At 39.5% G+C, this 19,214-nt stretch overlaps 1 protein-coding gene and 1 pseudogene across 2 annotated transcripts in view; one reads left to right on the top strand and one right to left on the bottom strand.

The window, feature by feature from the left end:
* Positions 1-17,636, bottom strand: part of CHCHD3 (coiled-coil-helix-coiled-coil-helix domain containing 3) — a 250,871-nt gene extending 233,235 nt beyond the window's left edge. For both annotated transcript variants that reach the window (XM_036230910.1, XM_016148746.2), the window contains exons 1-2: positions 17,391-17,636; positions 6,537-6,624 (exon numbers count right to left, since the gene is read on the bottom strand). In XM_036230910.1, the coding sequence (XP_036086803.1) occupies positions 6,537-6,624; positions 17,391-17,471 (169 nt within the window). In that variant the 5' untranslated portion in view covers positions 17,472-17,636. The remainder of the gene's footprint in view (positions 1-6,536; positions 6,625-17,390) is intronic.
* LOC118611091 lies at positions 15,070-15,185 on the top strand (annotated as a pseudogene).
* Positions 17,637-19,214: the final 1,578 nt, after the last annotated feature.

The raw sequence follows: 19,214 nt of genomic DNA, 5'->3' as shown, positions 1-19,214 counted from the left end.
ATGTCCTCGAATTCTATCAAGTTCCAAGAAAGGCAAAAATATTGTTAATCAAGTGTGTAATTTATAACTGGCATATTAAAATTAAATCAAAAAGAGTATTTTTATGTATGTTTTATACTGTATAATCGTTAGAGCTACTTATATAACCGGGGTGTGATATTTTATTTTATAAACCTTGAAATGTAATTACAAAATTTACAGTTGTTTTCTCTTTATAGCTTATGATATATCCATGACTTAATTGTTATAACCAATAATAACAGTTCTATGAGAAAATACAATCTGCTATCCCACAATTTACTTTAGTGTCCAAAATGCACTGTGGCCAAAAACGGGTATGTTAATACAGCTTCTCTCTTTTTTCCCCCATGGTCACTGAAGTTGCTTCTTTCCAGCCCTTGCGAACTGTGACTACATGGCATTCCTATATTTCTGATCTAAGTATGCAATGCACCTAACAAGACAACAGCTTCTTTCTAGAAATTTAGGAACGAGAAGGGAATTTCTCACCCACTTGATTTCATGCCACTTGGAAGCACTAACACAAAGTAAATTCCACTAGAGCAGTCATGGCGCAGGGGCCTCTGAAGATCTGATGAGCATCTAAGGCCACTGGCCAATCAGTGAACTAAGAAATCAAAGGGCAGAAGTCCCAAGTCACAGAAAACTACTGAGAGGTGTGGCTCACTAACCCTTTGGAACCTCCCGAGCTTCTCTCCCCCACAACTCGTTTCCTCCACCGCTGCGGCTTTTTCTTTTCTGCATGACCACCCCCCGCCCCAAGCCCCCCTCCCCTCCCCCCGTCATCAGCCCAAAATACCATGAAAGATAAACTGTGTTGTCGGTGATTTGCTGTCCCATTTTTTTAAGTCTTCTATGCTCTCTCCTCAATTTCAAAATTAAGTGAGTTTAAATGTGTGCTGGTTTCTCAAAAATAAATATAGCACAAAGAGTGAGGAATCAAGTGGCACAAGGAAAGTGCCGTAGGCCAGGGGAGGGAGGACTGAAGAACGAGTCACGGACTGCCGCCAACCAGCCTCGTAGGCTTAGTTACCAAATCCGCCCAAATCCTCCTCTGCTTCTGCCTCTTCGGTCTTGACCATGTCGCTGCCGTCTTCCCTATCTCAAATTCCAACTCGGACTGTCCATACCCTTCCACGAGCCCGCCTGCATCACTTCGCCTTCCCTGCTGAGAAATGGTCTGATGTACCACTACTCTGCCTCGAGCAGAGGGCTGCTTTTTCTTGTTTTTTCCTTTTTTTTTTTTTTTTTTTTTTTTTTATACAGGTCCAATTGAGGACAAGTAAAAATGCTTATGGCTAATTTTTTTCATAAAAATGAAAATAGTTTTATTTAGTGCTATGGTGGAAAACATTCTTACCATTTAGATTTGTTTGTTAAATATAAAAATATCAATGAGAAAATCAGCACTGCATTTTCAGCCATAAAAATGTTATTAATGTCTGAGTTTATGTGAAAAGTAGCAACTAATGCAATTTTCTAAACTTGCGTCTTAAAATTAAATAGAGCAGCTCAGTAGGTTGCTAGGCCCTACAGGATAACCCTTTAACTTCACTACCCATGAGACCCCAACACTGACAGAAAAACCCTCTATCTGAATTAATCTGCTCTGCGTACTAACTCTGACAGGAACAGCTTCGACAGCAACATGCCCCATCCCTCTTATCCTCAAGGTCTGGCTCAAGGCCACTTCCCTTGACCTTCGTTGTCTAAATTCCTAAAGCGCTCGCTATGCCTCTCATATATTCTCCCCATTTACATATTCATTCACCCACTCAAAAATGTCATGAGCAGATGAAGGGGACTAAACTTACTAACCACACTATAATGTTAAATATGCTTTGACCACAATAATAGTTTCTTGATGTCGAAGATGTTAACTGATAGAACAGCATGAGTTCAACCATCCATTCCTTGTAGACTGTTTATGGATTTCTTTCTAAGGACGAACTATACTGACTAGAGAATTTTATTTAAATCATACCTTTAAATCAATAGAGTTTACACATTTCTTCCTTTTAGGAACTTTCAGGCAAATTATCTATTACAGCACACAAGAAAAGTGCAAAGCTGAGACAGTGGCATCCACAAAGCTTTATATATTAAAAGTTGGAGACTGAGATATTCTAACTCCCTTCAGTTCTTGTAACTCAGGTCAAAGGAACAAGCACAGCTTGTTTACTGTGAACTCCCCCTACAGTATTATGTCTCAATGAGCCCTAAAAACGCTGCTTAAAAATAACTAGGAAGGCCAGATTCTGGGGAAAAAATACATAGAACATGTAGAGGAATCTGTTTCCCTAAATTGACTATTTAGTTTGAGCTGTGCTATTTCCTCCTTAAATTGGTTTCCTGCAACTTGTTAAGAATGCCAAATACTTAGTGATGTCGGTGATATACTGAACACAAACTGGCAAATCACAAAGGAATTTACAGAGAAACTTGCTAGTGGCCTCCTAATATCTCCTCCCTGGTCATTCATACTGATTCCCAGACAGAGTTTCCTCAGCATGAGGTGGAGCTAAACATGAGGCATCTGACCTCACGTTAAGCCAGAAAAACTAAAGGATCAGGGTGGAAAGGAAAAAAACCAATATTCAACATTAATTTTTAAAATCAAAAGATGCAAGATGTTAATGAAAAGGTAGGTTTATAGGTATGTGCAATGATATCCCCTTATGTCAGCCTTTTTAAAAAATGTCCTGGTATAAAAAGCAAACCAATATGAATGAGATAACACATTACACAGCAAAGAATTTGAGGCAGCAAGGACACAGTTAATTTCTTTAGAGCACATTCATTTATTAAAGTGGCATTACAATCTGCTGCATGTCACATAGTATATTATTTTGCCTAACAGCTTTACATGCAAATACTTATTGCAACGAGTCATTGATCTAGTTCAAGGTTTGGGGAAAATAGTTTCAGTAAAGTCTTTAAAGGAACTCACTTTCTTACAGAATAAATTATATTCTCAAAACTATACATATGACAAAATTTACTTTCTATATACAAAAATCCTAGGACTCTCAGTCCATCAAATACGCTGCCCTATATTCACACATATGAATAGCCTAGGGTTCATATGAATTAGAGTCCTGTGAGGAATAAAGCATTTTAATAAATATTAAAAATTCAACTCACATTTAATATATAATTCAGTTGACACTGAGAAATGTAGAAAAGGCTGGTGACATTTTTATCAATATATTTTTATAGACTTGAAAAATTATTTCATAACACATCTATATTATAAATCTTAAGAAATGTATTATTGAGTACTAACAAAACCCCCAAATGAAACAAATGCATAAAAGAACATAAACTTTAAGGCTTTCTAGTTTCATACACATATTTTTTTAATTGTAGGAAGAATAAATCTTTGTTAATTTGCACAGTCTAACTGCTTTCTTAACCTAAAGGAACATTTCAAAACAGCATGTCAGATCTTTGCTCTTTTCTTGGGTTGGGTTGGAATGGCTAAGGGAAATGTTATATTCCAAGAACCTATACTATTAGCCTCATGGAGCCTTTCTCACATTAAGGTGCAGATTGAATCTCTACGGCTCCTCACAGTGTGTACAGATGTGCCCCAGCTACTCTGAGTCTAAGGAACTGATACCTCTAGTACACTGGTAACACACAGGTTAGGAAGCGGTGCCACAGACTGAGGTGAAGACAGTATAGCTCAGGGAAACGCTCCCTGATGTCTCCATTTACCCACAATCCTGGGGGAGCAGGGATGTGGAAAAGGCAGGAAACGAGATTCACAAACACACAGGGCCATCTAGCTCCCTAACCTCAGTCGCTATATCATTAAAATCATCCGATGAAGTGCACGATGCCACGCGCTGATACAGTCTAGATTAGAGCTGTACAAACGACAATAAAAATGCCCTACGTCTGCACTATCCAATATGGCAGCCGCTAGCCACATGTGGTTACTGAGCACTGAATGTGACTAGTGCAACTGAGGAGCTGAGACTTTCATTTTATTTCATTTTAATTTAAATCTTAAGGCCACATATGTATGACTAATGGCTATCAGTTAGAGAGCGTAGCTCTATTGTGACCACCAAAGCACCAGGTGGCATGCAAAGAGTGCTCAGTGCCCAGCCTCATCACGGGATCCTCAGTGTGGCCAGAGCTCATCACAATGCTAGTGTCAAGCTCTGCGGGCCATAGAGTGAGCACTATTTATAGAAACCCTATCTACCCACACCCATCTCTCAGAGGGTTGAAGAAGACAACCCAAGAGGGAAAACGCTTTCTCTCCTTCGACTCACTCTTAACCAAGAGCCAGCATGGGAAAAAGCTAGAAGAACCAACGGTCACTTTTAGATATAATGTTCTTTCCTGAACTCAAGCAGAGCATCTCTGACAGGCGGCGCTTTCCCTCCACCTAGTTTCCATCACATCCTTTCTACGAACGAAATAAGGTGTCTTTCAAATTATAATAAAACAGAGTGGTTAACAGCATTTTCTCTGGAGTCACTTGAATTCAACTATGACCTCCGTTACTTACCAGCTGTGTGACTGGGCAAGCTAACTAATCACCTCAAGTCTCGGTTTCCTTCTAGGTAAAATGGGGTAATAACAATACCTGCCTCGTAAGGTAATAAGGACTAAGCAAGACATATATAGGATTCAGCAGAGTATGTGGCATATAATAAACACTATTTAAGCATTATTTATCACTATATCATTATTATTTCATCATCTTCTTCATCATCATCATCCTATCTCCTTAATAGAGTAAGAAAAAACTATCTAAAACAAATCATATTTAGATCAAATTCCAATTGTAAAAATATCTATATATTAAAAGATGACATTGGAAAAGCAGAAAGGATGGGTCATGGTCTACCTTGGAGTCTAAGGAAAGTAGTTCAAGTTATATTCTATGTACCATAGAAATCCGCCACTGGGATATGACATAAACTTTTCTTTTTTAAAAAATTGCTGAGGCTTTCATGTGCATAGCAAAGCGTAAGGGAGTAGGGAGTGGAAGTAGGGAGCCAGTTAAGAGGCTTGTGCAGAAGACAAGGTAAAAAGATGCTGGTTCTCTGGATTGGCACTGCAGCAGTGAAGAAAGACGTGGAAGAACACATACGGACATGTTTTAGAGATGGACTTGACAAGAATGGCTAATGGCCTAATGTAAGGAATAAGGGAAAAGGAACACGAACAAATCCCAGGTTTGGGGTTTGACTACCTGTGCCTTTTACTGGGCAAGATGGAGAGCAGAAGCAACTCTGGAGAAGAAAAAGATGTGAAAAATCATTCGAAGATTTTCATATAGGCAGCTGTCTAAGTCGAGTTTGAGGAAGAGATGAGGCCTGGAGACATAATTTTGGGAGTCACAAGCATCTACATAATGATTCAAAAGGTATACAATTAGATGGGATTACTCAGCAGAAATCAACAAAGAGGATTCTGAGGATGCAAGTATGACAGGAGAAAAACCAAGAGTACTGCCCAAAAGCCAGAGAAAGGCTTTCCAGCAGGGAGGGAGTGGCCACTTTCTAACGTTAATGAACTATGGATACTTCTTGTGGCTCCTACTAAGCAAGAAATTGCAAAAGGACAAGAACTATTTCTTATTTACTGGGTACCTTCTGCTCTAAACATACGAAAAGCTCAATCAAGCTCAATCCGTAGCCACTGAGTTAATGTTTAGTAAGAAGATCACAACTGCAGATAGGAATGGCATCTGGGCAGCATCTCATCTTTCTCAGTGTATTTTAGTCTGTAGCCAGATTTACCACACAATATCCCATTCTAATAAGCACAGAAAATTCTCATGTAGCCCAAGGTTAATCATACTGACTATTTTCTTATTGTTATTTCGCCAATAGACAGCATGTTCATTCATCAAACTGGGCAATGACAAGAACAGTGCCAGGCACGTAGCCAGTGCTCAGTAAATATTATCTGGATGAATAAATGAATTAGGTAGGAGAGAAGAAAAGAATGAGAAATAGTCTCTTATCCTGCAGAATCCACAGATAAAATGAGGCTTAATAATTCTCTATAGATTTCATTTAACTATATTTTCATCGATAATGAAAACCGTAAAGGAATAAACTGTTTATAATTTTAAAAGAAACAGAAAATAAAATCATTGCAGATCGTTCACAATTTAGAACCAGTAAATCAATATTTTATGAGTGCAATGTTTTTTTTTTTTTATAAATATTTACTCCTCAATTTCTAATATCCCTATAAGTAATCTACTTTACACAAAAAAGACATGAAGTAACTTTCTAAAACCTAACAGAGGATTCAGGAGCTGGATGAGAAAAAAATTTCCAAAGACTGTTTGAAAATACATTAATTCTAATTTTAGTGCAAAATGTTTTAAAAGAAACCCTGATCCTAATTTCTAATATTCCCTATAAAAAGTCGAACATCCTAATAACAAAAGATAGACGTGCAGAGGAACCTGACTATCAAGAGAATTTTTACCACTTAATGTTTTCACTAAAAAATCTAAAATTAAAATTCTGAAATACCTGAGGCACCATAAGCACCAGAATACCGCTGAGACTTTGAGCCAGATGGAGAGGTTTCCTTCATACGATCAATCACATTTTCTGAAAGCTGAAAAAGCAACATCAAAATATAATCAATTATAAAGAACAAGAAAACAGTGCAATAGCATCCAAGTAATTTAATCATCCGTATCAACATGTATAACAAAAGGCCTAAAGAAATTAGGCTAAATCCAATAGCTAAAACACTAAAAACGAGTAAGAACATCTTTTAAGATTTCAAGATGCACTTCTCAGCATTACTTCTTTATTTCTTCTAATGCTCTAATTGCTCATTATACATAACTCTTCTTCTCACTTTATACTGTGCACTAAATTGTAATCTCTGAGAAAATGTAAGCCATCAGAACTCCTTTGACTTTCCTCCGCTAATTCTACAAATTAATTCATGCATGCAACAGGACTTAGCTCCTTCCTTCCTTCCAGTTTCAAAGGAAGTGGTATCCCACCCTCCCTCAAGACTAACCACAATCAGCCCTTCGACAGATTTTATTATGTACCAACTATGTGCCAGGAACTAGGCTAGATTTCAGGTATTCAACAATCGTCACATTGCTTACGGTGGAGTAGAAGAAATTGACACTCATCAGGCACTAAATATAATGCAAAGGGCGCTGCTCACGTCAGCAGCCTGCGACGAAGTACACAGAAAGCATAACGGGCAGGGCATCTAGCTTGGCTTCGGGAGTGGAGCTGGGCACGGGGCTGGGAGATGGACAGAAGTTAGGAAGAGTAGGACAAGAGTACTCCAAAAAGGAAACGCATGAAGGAAGATATGAGAAACAGGCCTTGCCACCATTATAGAGATATCAAGAGGAGATAACAAGCAAGCAGTTGGCAATAGGGCAGAGGCTCTGAGGAAATACTTAGGTCTGGAGATTAAGAGTTATCAGTCCCACGATTCTGTCATATCAACCTGTTTTATTTTCTTTATAGCACTTACCACTACCTGATGCTTTCTTGTTTACTGTCTCCCTTTCGCACTAGAAAGCTCCATGAAAGCAAGGATGCTGCTGTCCTGTCTATGATTATATCCCCAGAGCCTCAATAAGCCTAGTTAGTTGAATGAAGGGTTAAATAAATGAAAGAAACGAAATGAAAGAGTAAAAGAATGGCTGAAGTAGGGAGCTGGAGAGGAGGCTTAGTAAAAGAGAAGGTGGGGAGAGAAATAAGACTTTAGATTTTGAGTACTCTTAGTAAGCCCTTCCAAATTAAGGAGTTTGAACTTGATCCTGGGTACTACCGATTGATCTTAAGCATGGTAATAACACAATCCAACTTTTAAAAAAAAAAAAAAAAAAAAAAGTCACTCTAGCTACAGTAGATGGAACAGACTGAAGGGGTACGGACAAGCACAGAAGCAGGACGACCCCGAAGGACGCTAAAGGACCACTTAAGAAGCCATTAAGCATATGTCCACACGATGATGTGCACAAGGATGTTCACAGCAGCATTATTCATAATAGCAAGAGTGGAAACAAACTGATGTCCATCTACTGGTGAAAGGATAAACAAACATCATGTACCCATCCCATGGAATACAATTCAGCAATAGAAAGAAATGAAGTTCTGATATATGGTACGACATATATAAACCTAAAAAAACAATTAAAGTGAAGGTAGCCAGACGAAAAAGGCCTCATATTATATAATCCCATTTATATGAACTGCCCAGAAAAGGCAACTCTATCTAGACAGGAAGTAGGTAAGTGCTTACCTAGGGCCTGGGCGGGAGTGGGGATTAACTGTAAGTGGGCACGAGAGAGCTTACCCGGGTGATGAAAATGCTCTCAAACTGGAGTGTGGTGATGGCTGCACAACTTAGTAAATTTATTAGGAAGTGTTGTATACAGAAAACAGATGAATTTTATGTATGTAAATTGTACCACAATAAACCTGTCCTAAAAAATATATTACAGAAATCCAGGGAGAATACATCCAAAAGATACTTAGGATTCAACACAGCTACCAATCACTGAGAGCTTTTTATATGCCAGGCACTACACTATACACTAAACACTTTACTCATTCAAACCTGTAAGAATCTGTAGATACTTTTATTATCCCCATGCCTAGGAGAGGAACCCGAAGCACAGCCAGATTGAATACCTCGCCTTGGGTTTCACAGTTTATCAGTAATGAAGCCAGGATTCAAACCCAGAAAGTCTAAGTCTCAAGGTCGTACTCAGGCACCCCCTTTCATGCCAGACTCAGTGTCTGACCAGATGTGGGAGTGAAGCAGAAGTCATCAAGAAGGACATCCAGGTTTCAGGGTAGAGTAACTGTGTGACCCACCTCCTGAATCCTCAAGGATCATCTCCCAATTTCCTCTTAACTTACCAATATCTGGCTTGTAACCCAATACGGCACCGAAAATGTTCTGGTAAAAGTCACCAGTGACCATGTAAATAAACTCTTATTTACATTTATATAAATAAGTATCTTTTATATTTATGTTTATAAAGAACCTAATTTATGTGGATTCCCCTTAGCACCTAACACTTGTGGTCACTCTCCTCTTCTAGAAACCCCTCCCTGGGCTTCCTGAAATCCCACCATCCCGGTTATCCTGGGACTCGGCCACGTGTCCTCTCCTTTGCAGGCATCCCCTCCCCTGCCTACCCTTAAACGCAAGAGGGTCCCCCATTCTGTTTGCCTTTACTTTCTTCTCACTCTAATGCTCTTGTTTGTACTCCCATCCACTCCCTTGATTTTTAACTGCAGTTGATAATGAATTCTAAATCCATTAACTCTAGCCCAAGAACTGTATCTCAAAAGGCAAACCTGTACATTAAACTACCTAATGGACACCTCCCCTTCAAACCACAAGCTCCTCAAACCAAACATGTCCCAAATGGAATTCATGTTTCCTAAAAACCTCTTCTTCCTCGTGCCTGCCTTATCTCATTAAGGATAGCATTTCCATCCAGTTTCCTAAATCGAAACGTAGGACAGTCCTCGATTCCTCTCTCCCTCGTTCTCTTAGCCATGACTTCTTCAACCCCTAAATATTTATTGAATTCATCATCTCTTTTCCCAACTCACTTCCCCTCTCCAAATTCATGGCACCACCAATAATCCTTCTAAAATGCAAATCTGATTACATATTTCCCCGCTTCAAATCCTTCGATAGTTACCTTCTGCCGGGAATGAAGGTCCAAATTCCTTTGCCTGGCGGCATTCAAGACTTCCTCATCATCTGGTTGTGGCCTAACTCACCAACCTCAACTTCCATAGCTTTTTCCTTAATATTTCATACCCTGCTCTTGAGCCATACTGGCTACTTGTTTGCTGCCATCCCTATGCCTCTGCCTGTGCCTGCATTGCCTTCTCCCTGGCCCACCGGGAGGGGATCGCCTTCCAAAATCCAGTTCAAATGCCCTAAAGCCTTCTCTCACCAAACCAGCTCCCCATTTCATCCCAACTCTGCCCGCCCAAAGATACCTTCCTTGTGCCCCACTGCGCCTCGCATGAATCTCCAATACGGCACTCCAATGGCAGAACAAGTAGTTGCCTTTCCGTCTTTCCATAAAATTGTGAGTTCCTATATATTCATGAGTCATTCATTCAAAAAAAAAATATTTACTAGGCCCTTGGGATACATCAATGAACAAAACAGTTGGCACATCTCAGGATGAACAGTTACCTATGTATCTCAGGACCCAAACTAGAATGGAAGGAGGAGAGACAGTAAAGGGAAAAACCGCAGCTTAATAGATGTGATTTGAGGGGAAAAAAAAACCATGACTCCTTTCATGGAAGAGAAGTGGAGGTTAAAAAGGAGAGTGCCGAGAGACTCCCTGAAAATGCCAGGGCCAGGCGCACCTTCTTCGACAATGGACAGCCACTGACACTGTTGCTGAAACTGATCTACGAAGATGAGATACAGCTCAGGAAAAACCCTTTAAGACTGACACCAATCCTCTCCATTTACAGGTGAGAAAAAGAGATCCTAAGTAATTGTCGTTACTGGTAACACCAGGACCACCCGCAGTAACCCCCGACCTCTAGCCCTGTGCTTTCTCTATACCAAGCAATACACTCCTTCAATCCCGCTTCAGAAAATAAAAATGTCATCACTTCCTCTTGAGATAAAATGAGCCTTATTAGGTTTTAGACTCTTAAAGATATTATAATGGCTATATATATAGAAAAAGCGCATTCACTATATATTACATATTTATATACCACAGTAATATAGCTAAATTTTATATTATATATCATATATACTATATATTATATACTACACAAAATGTTACATATCTAATTTTTGTTTAAAGCTAATTAACATAAAGCTAATTTGACAAATGTTATATTTTAATTTATATTTCTATATTTCAGGCCAAAGTCACAGTACTACAACTACACTGTTACACACACACACACACACACACACACACACACACAATTTTTAACCTAATCAGAAGTGAATGTGTTTGCTAATAATCCTTCACCTGTACTGGATACAATCCACTTACCTCTAAATACCACCTCATCTACTTCTCCCCAAAATTCATGCCTTGTCATTTATCTATTACTACTTTCAAAATGGACACTACAAAAAGCCCTTCCAATCCCTAAATCAGTCTCAAGAGTAAGTTACTTTTACTCCTTAGAGGAAAAAGCACTGGCCACCTACTAGCTTTTTTAATCTTAGGGAAGTCACCTCAAGGACCTCACTTTCCTCATCTGAAAACAGAAAGTAATACCTACCCCTGGAGTTATAGGAAGGATTATAGGTGCGCTGCAAACTATTACGTGCTATACAAATATTTGGCAGAGCTATTACTAACACGGCTCCACCACTGGGACTTCGACTGATCGTTCGTCTTGGCTCACTCTCGTCAGCTCAGCCCGAGTTTGTACTGATCTTCTGTACATGCTGCGTGAAGGCCAGCCCTACAGCCATCACCAGGAACAGCTGCGTAAGTCCTGATAGGAGAATGTACATTGCTCATTTATTCCTATCTGTGTTCTGCGGGTAGTAAAAGTGCAAGGTCTCTTTCAACTTAATCACTAACTGTTTCTTGTTTTATATTGATTTTTGTGGCTTATCTGATGCCTCAAAACTTGCTACTGAATGTCAAATTCTAACATCAATTCAAAACATTTCACGATGTGGTCTGTGGTTATTATTTCAGTAAATTTATAAGCACACCCTCTGAGGAGCACAATTTTTTTTGAGTTGATAAATATATTGTAAGGCTGCCTTATTAGAGCCCACCTCTTTTTTTTTTTTCTCAGGCCCTTCCACGGGAGTGCCCCTGGCAGCCTACCACTGTGACTCTGCTTACTCTAAGCACGATTTACTCTCCCCAGTCCATTCGCAGCTATGCTGATACAAGGCAAAAGCCACGCTATCCTTCGTATCTCAAGTTAATACCTGCTGAGCTGACCTTCCAGCTAGCGGCAGTAATAAGTTCAGACTCACCTGATCTCCTCTGTGAACTGTGGTACTCACTTGTAAAGCAGCCGACAAGATTTAGAGATGCTGGCCAGGGTTATATACACAATCTGTACCTGTAGAACTCCTCTTTGTGACACAAAATGACCCCCCAAAGGGGTCAAAAGTACAACATAAGCTACCGCGAGAGCTAGATAAGCAGCTTCTATGTAAGAAGCAACTTCTTTAAGAAACATCTTTCTGTAAACAGGGGACTTCTTATAGTTTATTTTTTTCCTATCTAAAGATCTAGAGCTACTACAGCTGGTTTCCAAACATCTCTAGAATCTCCTTCAAGGCAAATACCAAGTGCAATATACCCACATGCACATTAATGCTAGAATTATACCCCGATGTTCATGGATTCAGGAGTCTATGGATTAATTCCTCAACTACATGCAAAACTATCTGCTTAGTATATTGTTCTGAGCAGGGTCCATGCCTTACCGATTTCCTGCCATCAATGAATAGAACTTAAGAACCACCTGGTTCTAATATAAGGGAGAACCAAGAGAAGCAGGCCTGCTAACAGAGCAGAATTCAGCCCGCTGATTTTTTATTTTTATCCACCTTATTCCCTATGGCTCCTCCAGAGAAATCTCAGGAAATGGGGTTTGCCAATTTTTGTTTGTACTGCTCACCACACCAACAGGCGCTCCAGAGAAGAGGGGGAAAATGCGTGTCATCCATGATCTCCCCACTCATCTCTTCCCAATCTCCTTGGTTGGTCTGATCTAAAATTCGCATAAACACATGACCCACTGACCCAGAATCCAGTATGTTCTGTGAAACAGGAAACTGGGTGAAATGAACAAAAGTAAAGTATTCTATTTCCAAAGAACAGAGCAAAAAGAGAACTCACTTCACGTTTTTCGTGAAGATAAAGTTAGAACCACATGAGACAGAAACAATTGGGACCCTCACCTCCATAAGTTTTTCTCATCCACTTCCAGATGTGTCTTATCAAATTGATTAAAGGGCTCTGACCCATTGTTCTCACTGGGTCTTCCTTCCATGCAGGGTAGGTCATTTTCTGTGTGAGTGCTGGTTTTCTTTTCAAATACCATTTACAGACATAGGCTCCAAAAATTGCCAATATTATTTGGAAGATATTACTCCCACATACTTATGCATGGGAAAGGGGAAATGCCATATAAATTACATTATATAATGTAATGTTTAACTCATGTTTGAAGTTTGTCAGTTGCATTTCTTTGCCTTTGTTACTAGCAAAAAACATGAACTTCTGTCTGTATAAAATTCAGAAAGCTTAACATGATACTATAACCAAGGATTCCTAAAATCTGAAGTGGAAAGGGACCAATCACCTACTAGTTGACTGAATTACCTGGACAATATTCCTCATAACTCCTCGTGACTGACTAGATTTATCCTCAACATCCCACACTACATAATCTCTCCATTTAGGAGCTCTCGACTGCCAATGCTTCCCAAGGTACTAGCTGTGTTTCGTATAAGCATCCATAGTACTACAAATGTCTTCTGTGAATTTCAGCTTGCAACTTCAAGGCCAGTGCAAAGATTAGCTTATGCCTGGAAAGCATGATAAATATTACTTTGAAAATGATACTCATTGAAATTGACATTTGCTCTAAAAGAGTTCACTCACAGCTTTGATGTTTCAGATAAACTTGTGGAAGGCATACTTTCCACGCAGGCACAGCAGGTGCTCAGAAAAATCCTATTAAGCACATGTAATATGAATAATGAAAATGGTTGGTCTTTCTATCACAAGAAATTTATTTTAGACTTGGAGAAGACGGCAAGACAAGAGAGTGGCCTTTTATCCAACCCATGAGTTGTTTCAGAGTCAAAGTTGGCAATAAGTGTAAGAATACAGGTTATTTGATGGAAGTGGGGTAAAAGCTATCAATTGCTAAGGGTAAAAGAATAAGACCCTATAAATACCGTGAAAATAACACCTAGTAGGTGAAAACAAACTGTAAACTTTAATTTTAAGTACATCCTTTAATTGCTAGCTATTGAGGACCTCAGCAAGAAAAATCTGGGAAAACGTGATTAATAAACACAGCCTAGTTCCTGAGAGGCTTATGTTGCTTACTAAATGTTACTCTTTGTATATTAAGATAAATGAAGATAAAATTACTATCGTTATCAGGGAAACACAGAATTGGTTTTCCAGCAGTGGTTCTGTTCGACTGTTGGTACACTCTCATTTCTTACGAGTGATGACATAATTGTTATGTCATCACTGGGACATTTGGAAAGTTTTCTTTAGTAGGGCTGAATCACCTACCTGCATTTCAACATTGAAGTCTGGGCCTCATCGGCACCACATTTTAATCAACTGAGCTGAAAACAGTGGGCTCACTTATGATACTGAGAGTGTTGCTTATCCTTCCCCATGCCTCAAAAGGAACAAGATGATGGTTTCAAGCTAAGTAAAATATAAAGACGAGGTGAAAACCATCTAAAAAAACACCTAGACAAAAATCTCACCAGCAATCAGTTGCGGAACTCAGGACTCCCATTTCCCAGTCCACGCCCCTGTAGGTATGCCTGTGGGAGCACAAAATGCTCTTATTTTCATCTATTGTTTTGCACTCATGTTGTTTACTTATCCATTCCCTTGAACAGCTCTAACAACAGCTATTACTCACATAAATACAAATGCTCTCAATGCACTAGACACTGTGCTAGATGCTCACATACATTATGTTGAATTCTCTCAAGTAGTGCTGGATACATAATTATCACAAGTAGATGCATTATCCAGATATACTGAACAGGGAAACAAAATCAAAAGTGAACTTATCCAGGGCCACCAGTGAGAGCAGAGCCAGGACCAAACCCAGGTCTGCTAGGTTCGGAAGCACATGCCCTTTCCACTACACTACACGGCACTTCTAAAGAATCTTAGAATATTAGATATAGAAGGAACCCTAAAATAACAGCTGCCTTTTATTCAAAGTCTACATTGTGGATGTGATTCCATAATATAGCGGTTAGCACGTCTGCTTTACACGCAGAAGGTCCTGGGTTCGTGCCCCAGTGGAGTCACGGTTCATGGTCTACGGCCATGCCACCCTGAACGACCCCGATGCCTGATCTCGAAAGCTAAGCAGGGTCGGGCCTGTTTAGTACTTACATGGGAGACCACCTAGGAAGACCAGGTGCTGTAGGCATAAATATTAAAAAAAAAAAAATCTACATTGTGCCATGTGCTTTAAATACCCTACCTCATTTTCTCACCACAGCCAAGAGAAGTGATGGCATTCCCCTTTAAGGATAAGGAAATATGATCAGAGAAGTGATCTGTCCACGGCTTCAGGCCGGTAAACGAACCAATCTTAAACTGAGGTCTATTTAACTCCAAGTTGATGTTCATGACCTCAAAGAAGTCACAATGACCCGTTAAGTACTCAATAATTCAACAGCATGCCATTTTTAGAGGAAACTGCAATGGGCTGAGTTAGATTACAAGAAACTTTCAATGCCACTATACTCACAGAATTTCAGAACTGGAAAATATTAGAATTCTTAGTGATATACTCAAGTGCCATTATTTTGCAGATGAGAAAACCAAAGCCCAGAGAAATTGCAAATCACCCTTAAAAAAAAAAAAAAGTGAAGCAACAGAGAACACTACAAGGACATTCCAGGTGAAGGGTACATACTGAGGAAAAGCAAAGTACAGAGGTCAAAATGAGCGTGCTGTGTGCTGGAATTTTAACAATACCAATTACATGTACACTATGAGAAAAAATAAAATAAAATAAAGAATATTTCCATTATGTTGAGTGGCCAAAGGACATACCTTCTTTGGTTTAAAAAAAAAAAGTTTTTAAAAAATGGTTTTATAACAAATCTTTCCATTTTAATCTAATATCTAACCTAGTATCCTATTTAACCTTATCTAATATTTCATATGAATCTCTGTGCTGTGGCTAAAGTGTCTTTTAATTCTGTTTGCTGTCATCACTGTTTCTGTATTAGAGTATGAGAACATGGATTTATACATTTCTCTAGGCAATCATTTCTTGCCCAAATCTTACTTTGCTTTCTTATTTTTCTTTTTCACCCTCTGGTTTGAAACATGCAAAGCCTAACGGCAAGATTAAAAAATCTCTGCAAAAAACTCAAGCGTTTATGGTCACTTTTATTTTACTCCAAAGAGTATCAACTAAACCACAACAACGCAAAAAATGCAGCCTCAGACATTTTATTACATCCTGTGGTACAACCACTAATTAATATAATATAAAGAAATGCTGGTCACAGACCAAAAATGAAGTTCAACAGTCTGAGTTTCTACAAAGAAAACTTTAATAAATTCTTCTCAAGGTAACAGTTTCAGAGTAAAAAGTTTTAAAACACTTAAATATTTAAGAAGTTTTATTTCCTAGTAACAAATGCTAAAAATTATTTACATATATAATTTACTTATGCTGGTTGTATAACAGAGAAAGAAAATATAAATTATAAACCTTCTAAAGTCAAAATGCATTATTTACTAGATTCAGGCATACTTCCAAAAATGTGAGGTTCCAAATTCAGGTGCTGCAGAGGGTGTTAATGAAGTCAGTGCTGGGATACTGACAGCCTAGAGAAAAATCAAGTTTCAGTTTATGTATCAAGCACATGCAGGTGGCATTTAAAAATTCTCTACAATGTCTTGGTTGGAACTGACTACATTACTTCCAGTGGTCTGGAAAAATGCAACCCTATTTGAGGCCCTCGCAGGCTGGCAGACATTAGTCCTGAAGCAACCCGCCTAGTCTAAAACTTAGGCACAGCAGGCCACAAAGGAGGTGCCTGGGAAGACTAGATATCAAGTGAAAGTGAACAGGGAGAAGCAAGCAGTCACCTAAGGCAGGCCTCAAAAGTCAATAAGTCAGGCTGTGTGTATTGGAGGAATGCGTGGTATGAGAAGAGTACTAAATGACAGAATGCTGATAAAGTGTTCCCTAAAATGCCAATTCACCCCGAGAGGTGATGTGGGCAGTGCAAAAGCAGCGTTTTGAGTCCTGAACCTAGGAGGTTTAAGACAGGCCCCATTTCACATATGGGCACAATGAGGCAGGGGTTTCAAATAAGGTCCCATAACTAGTGAGCAATACAGTCGAGACCAGACCGTAAGCCTTTGGAGGGTCTAAATCAACCTGACAACCCCCACGCGCCCAGCAGTGCTCAACACTTGGCACTCAAGCAGGAAATATCTCTGAATGAACGTCCGAAGTCTTGAAACTTCAAGCTTCTTTGCAGAAAACTCAGCTTCGGGCCGGAAAACACTGGGGGCCAGGATGGGGAAAATCAGGCTGAGCAGGTCCCAGGAAGGTCATAAGTTTGGGGTCCGAGCGCTGGCCCTCCGCCCGCCCACTGTCACTCACCCGGATGCCCTTCACCACGGTGATGTTCTCATTCTCGTCCGCCTCGAAGGTGACCCGGCGGGTGCTGGAGGTCCCGCCCATGGCTTCTTCTGTCCCCGCAGAGACCTAGCTTGAACCCACGAGCACTTCAGGCCCCACGCGCATAGACGCGCGTGGACGTGCCCGCACGCTTTCCTCGCACAGCGGGTGCAAGGCCACGACCCCAAGAAGCAAGGAGAAGGCTTCGGTCCGGAGCTCCCACCTCCTCCGGTCACGCTCCACAAGAAAATGCCTGGGGTTGGTGAGAGATACGAACAGCCCGCCTCTACTCCTTAGGGGCGCCCGGATTGGTTGTCCGGGACCCGGATGCTATGGCAACAAGTGGTATTTGACAAGGTTTCCGGAGCCCCTAGGTATAGTGGGAATTGTAGTCTGGATCGCGCGCCAAGGGTGCTGGGACTTTCTCGCTTTTAATCCGTGAACACGAGGGGAGCGTGGAATTCTGGGAGTTGTGGTCTTGACTGCAGGAAAGACTACCTGGGCAGCTTTCTGAGGAGTTCATTCTTCTTACAAGACATGCTTTGAAGATAGTATTCTAGAAATTTAGGCAAATGAGTTAAAAGATAGAGCCTCTCTCCTAAAGAAACTCACAGTTTAATGAGAAGATGCACTTTCCTATAAAATAAAATAAAATAAAATAGCCTTTCTATTTGGCCTTTGGCTTTATCCCAGGAACTATGTACTATTTAATTTCTTTTTGCAAAGTAAGATTTATAAATATTATGGTTTTCAAATCTGCATATAAGAAAACAAATAGAAAATAAAGTATTTGCATCAAGCATGCAGAGTACTTTTTTGTGTCTCCTTCCACTTCACTTACAGTTAGGCCAGTGATACCGATAAGACAAAAAAGTTAAGTGATTGCCAAAGAAGGCATAAATTAGTGGAGGAATTAAAACTACATCAAAGTTGAGGAGATGTATTTTGGAAAGTTTCTGTTTCACCTCTACAAGATCGGTCAATAATTTTTAATGTATCTACACGTACAGTTAAAAACAATTTTTTTTTTTTGCTAATTTTTCTGACATGTAAGTTTAGCCATATGGCCTTAGTCTTACAGAGTCATGTGTATTTTCTTTAGAAATTAGGTTAATAGTACTACTATCTTCAGCACCTTTCAATGTAAAAAAGTAGCCAGGCACAACACAGCATGTCATCCTGTTAAGGTATCTACAAAAATGCAGTAACATTTTTGAGCTCCAATTATGTGTTGATTTATTACTATATGAATCGCTAGGGCAGAGGCCATGAGTTTTTTTCGTCTCTGTATCTCTGGTCAGAGTACTGAATCTATTTCATGTCATTTTGTTCTTTTCAACATACATGTATCTAATCTTCCTTCTCTAGGGAACTAAAAATCCCAGGAAGCATGTCTTGTTTCTTCGAGACTGCTCCCAAGCAAACCCTCCTCACTTATTACCACAATATTATAGCATGTATTAGAGGCTTTCATAAAACAGATGCTCAATAATTTCTTACCAAAATAACCAATTTAAAAAAGAATTACTTGGCGAGAGTACAGAGACAAAGGAACCACAAGTTATCTTGACTATATTTATCTACTTAGAAGATTAAATGAGTTTATTCACCCAAATAAATACAATGAAAGCTAATCGTGAAAAAGTATTTTGGTACCTTCACTTTTTATAATACAGAAACATGTAAGTGGTCTCATCAGGTAAACTAAAAATACTTTAGATATGCAATACAGTATTTTTAGCTATGGTGGGTCTTGAAAGTCCTCATCACAAGAAAAAGAAGTTTGAAACTATGTATATAGACAGA

The sequence above is a fragment of the Rousettus aegyptiacus genome, unplaced genomic scaffold (genome assembly GCF_014176215.1).
Source record: "Rousettus aegyptiacus isolate mRouAeg1 unplaced genomic scaffold, mRouAeg1.p scaffold_m13_p_13, whole genome shotgun sequence".
In the NCBI taxonomy this organism is placed as follows: domain Eukaryota; kingdom Metazoa; phylum Chordata; class Mammalia; order Chiroptera; family Pteropodidae; genus Rousettus; species Rousettus aegyptiacus.
The sequence above is the reverse complement of the archived record's forward strand: the minus strand, read 5'-3'. Positions and strand labels throughout refer to the sequence as shown.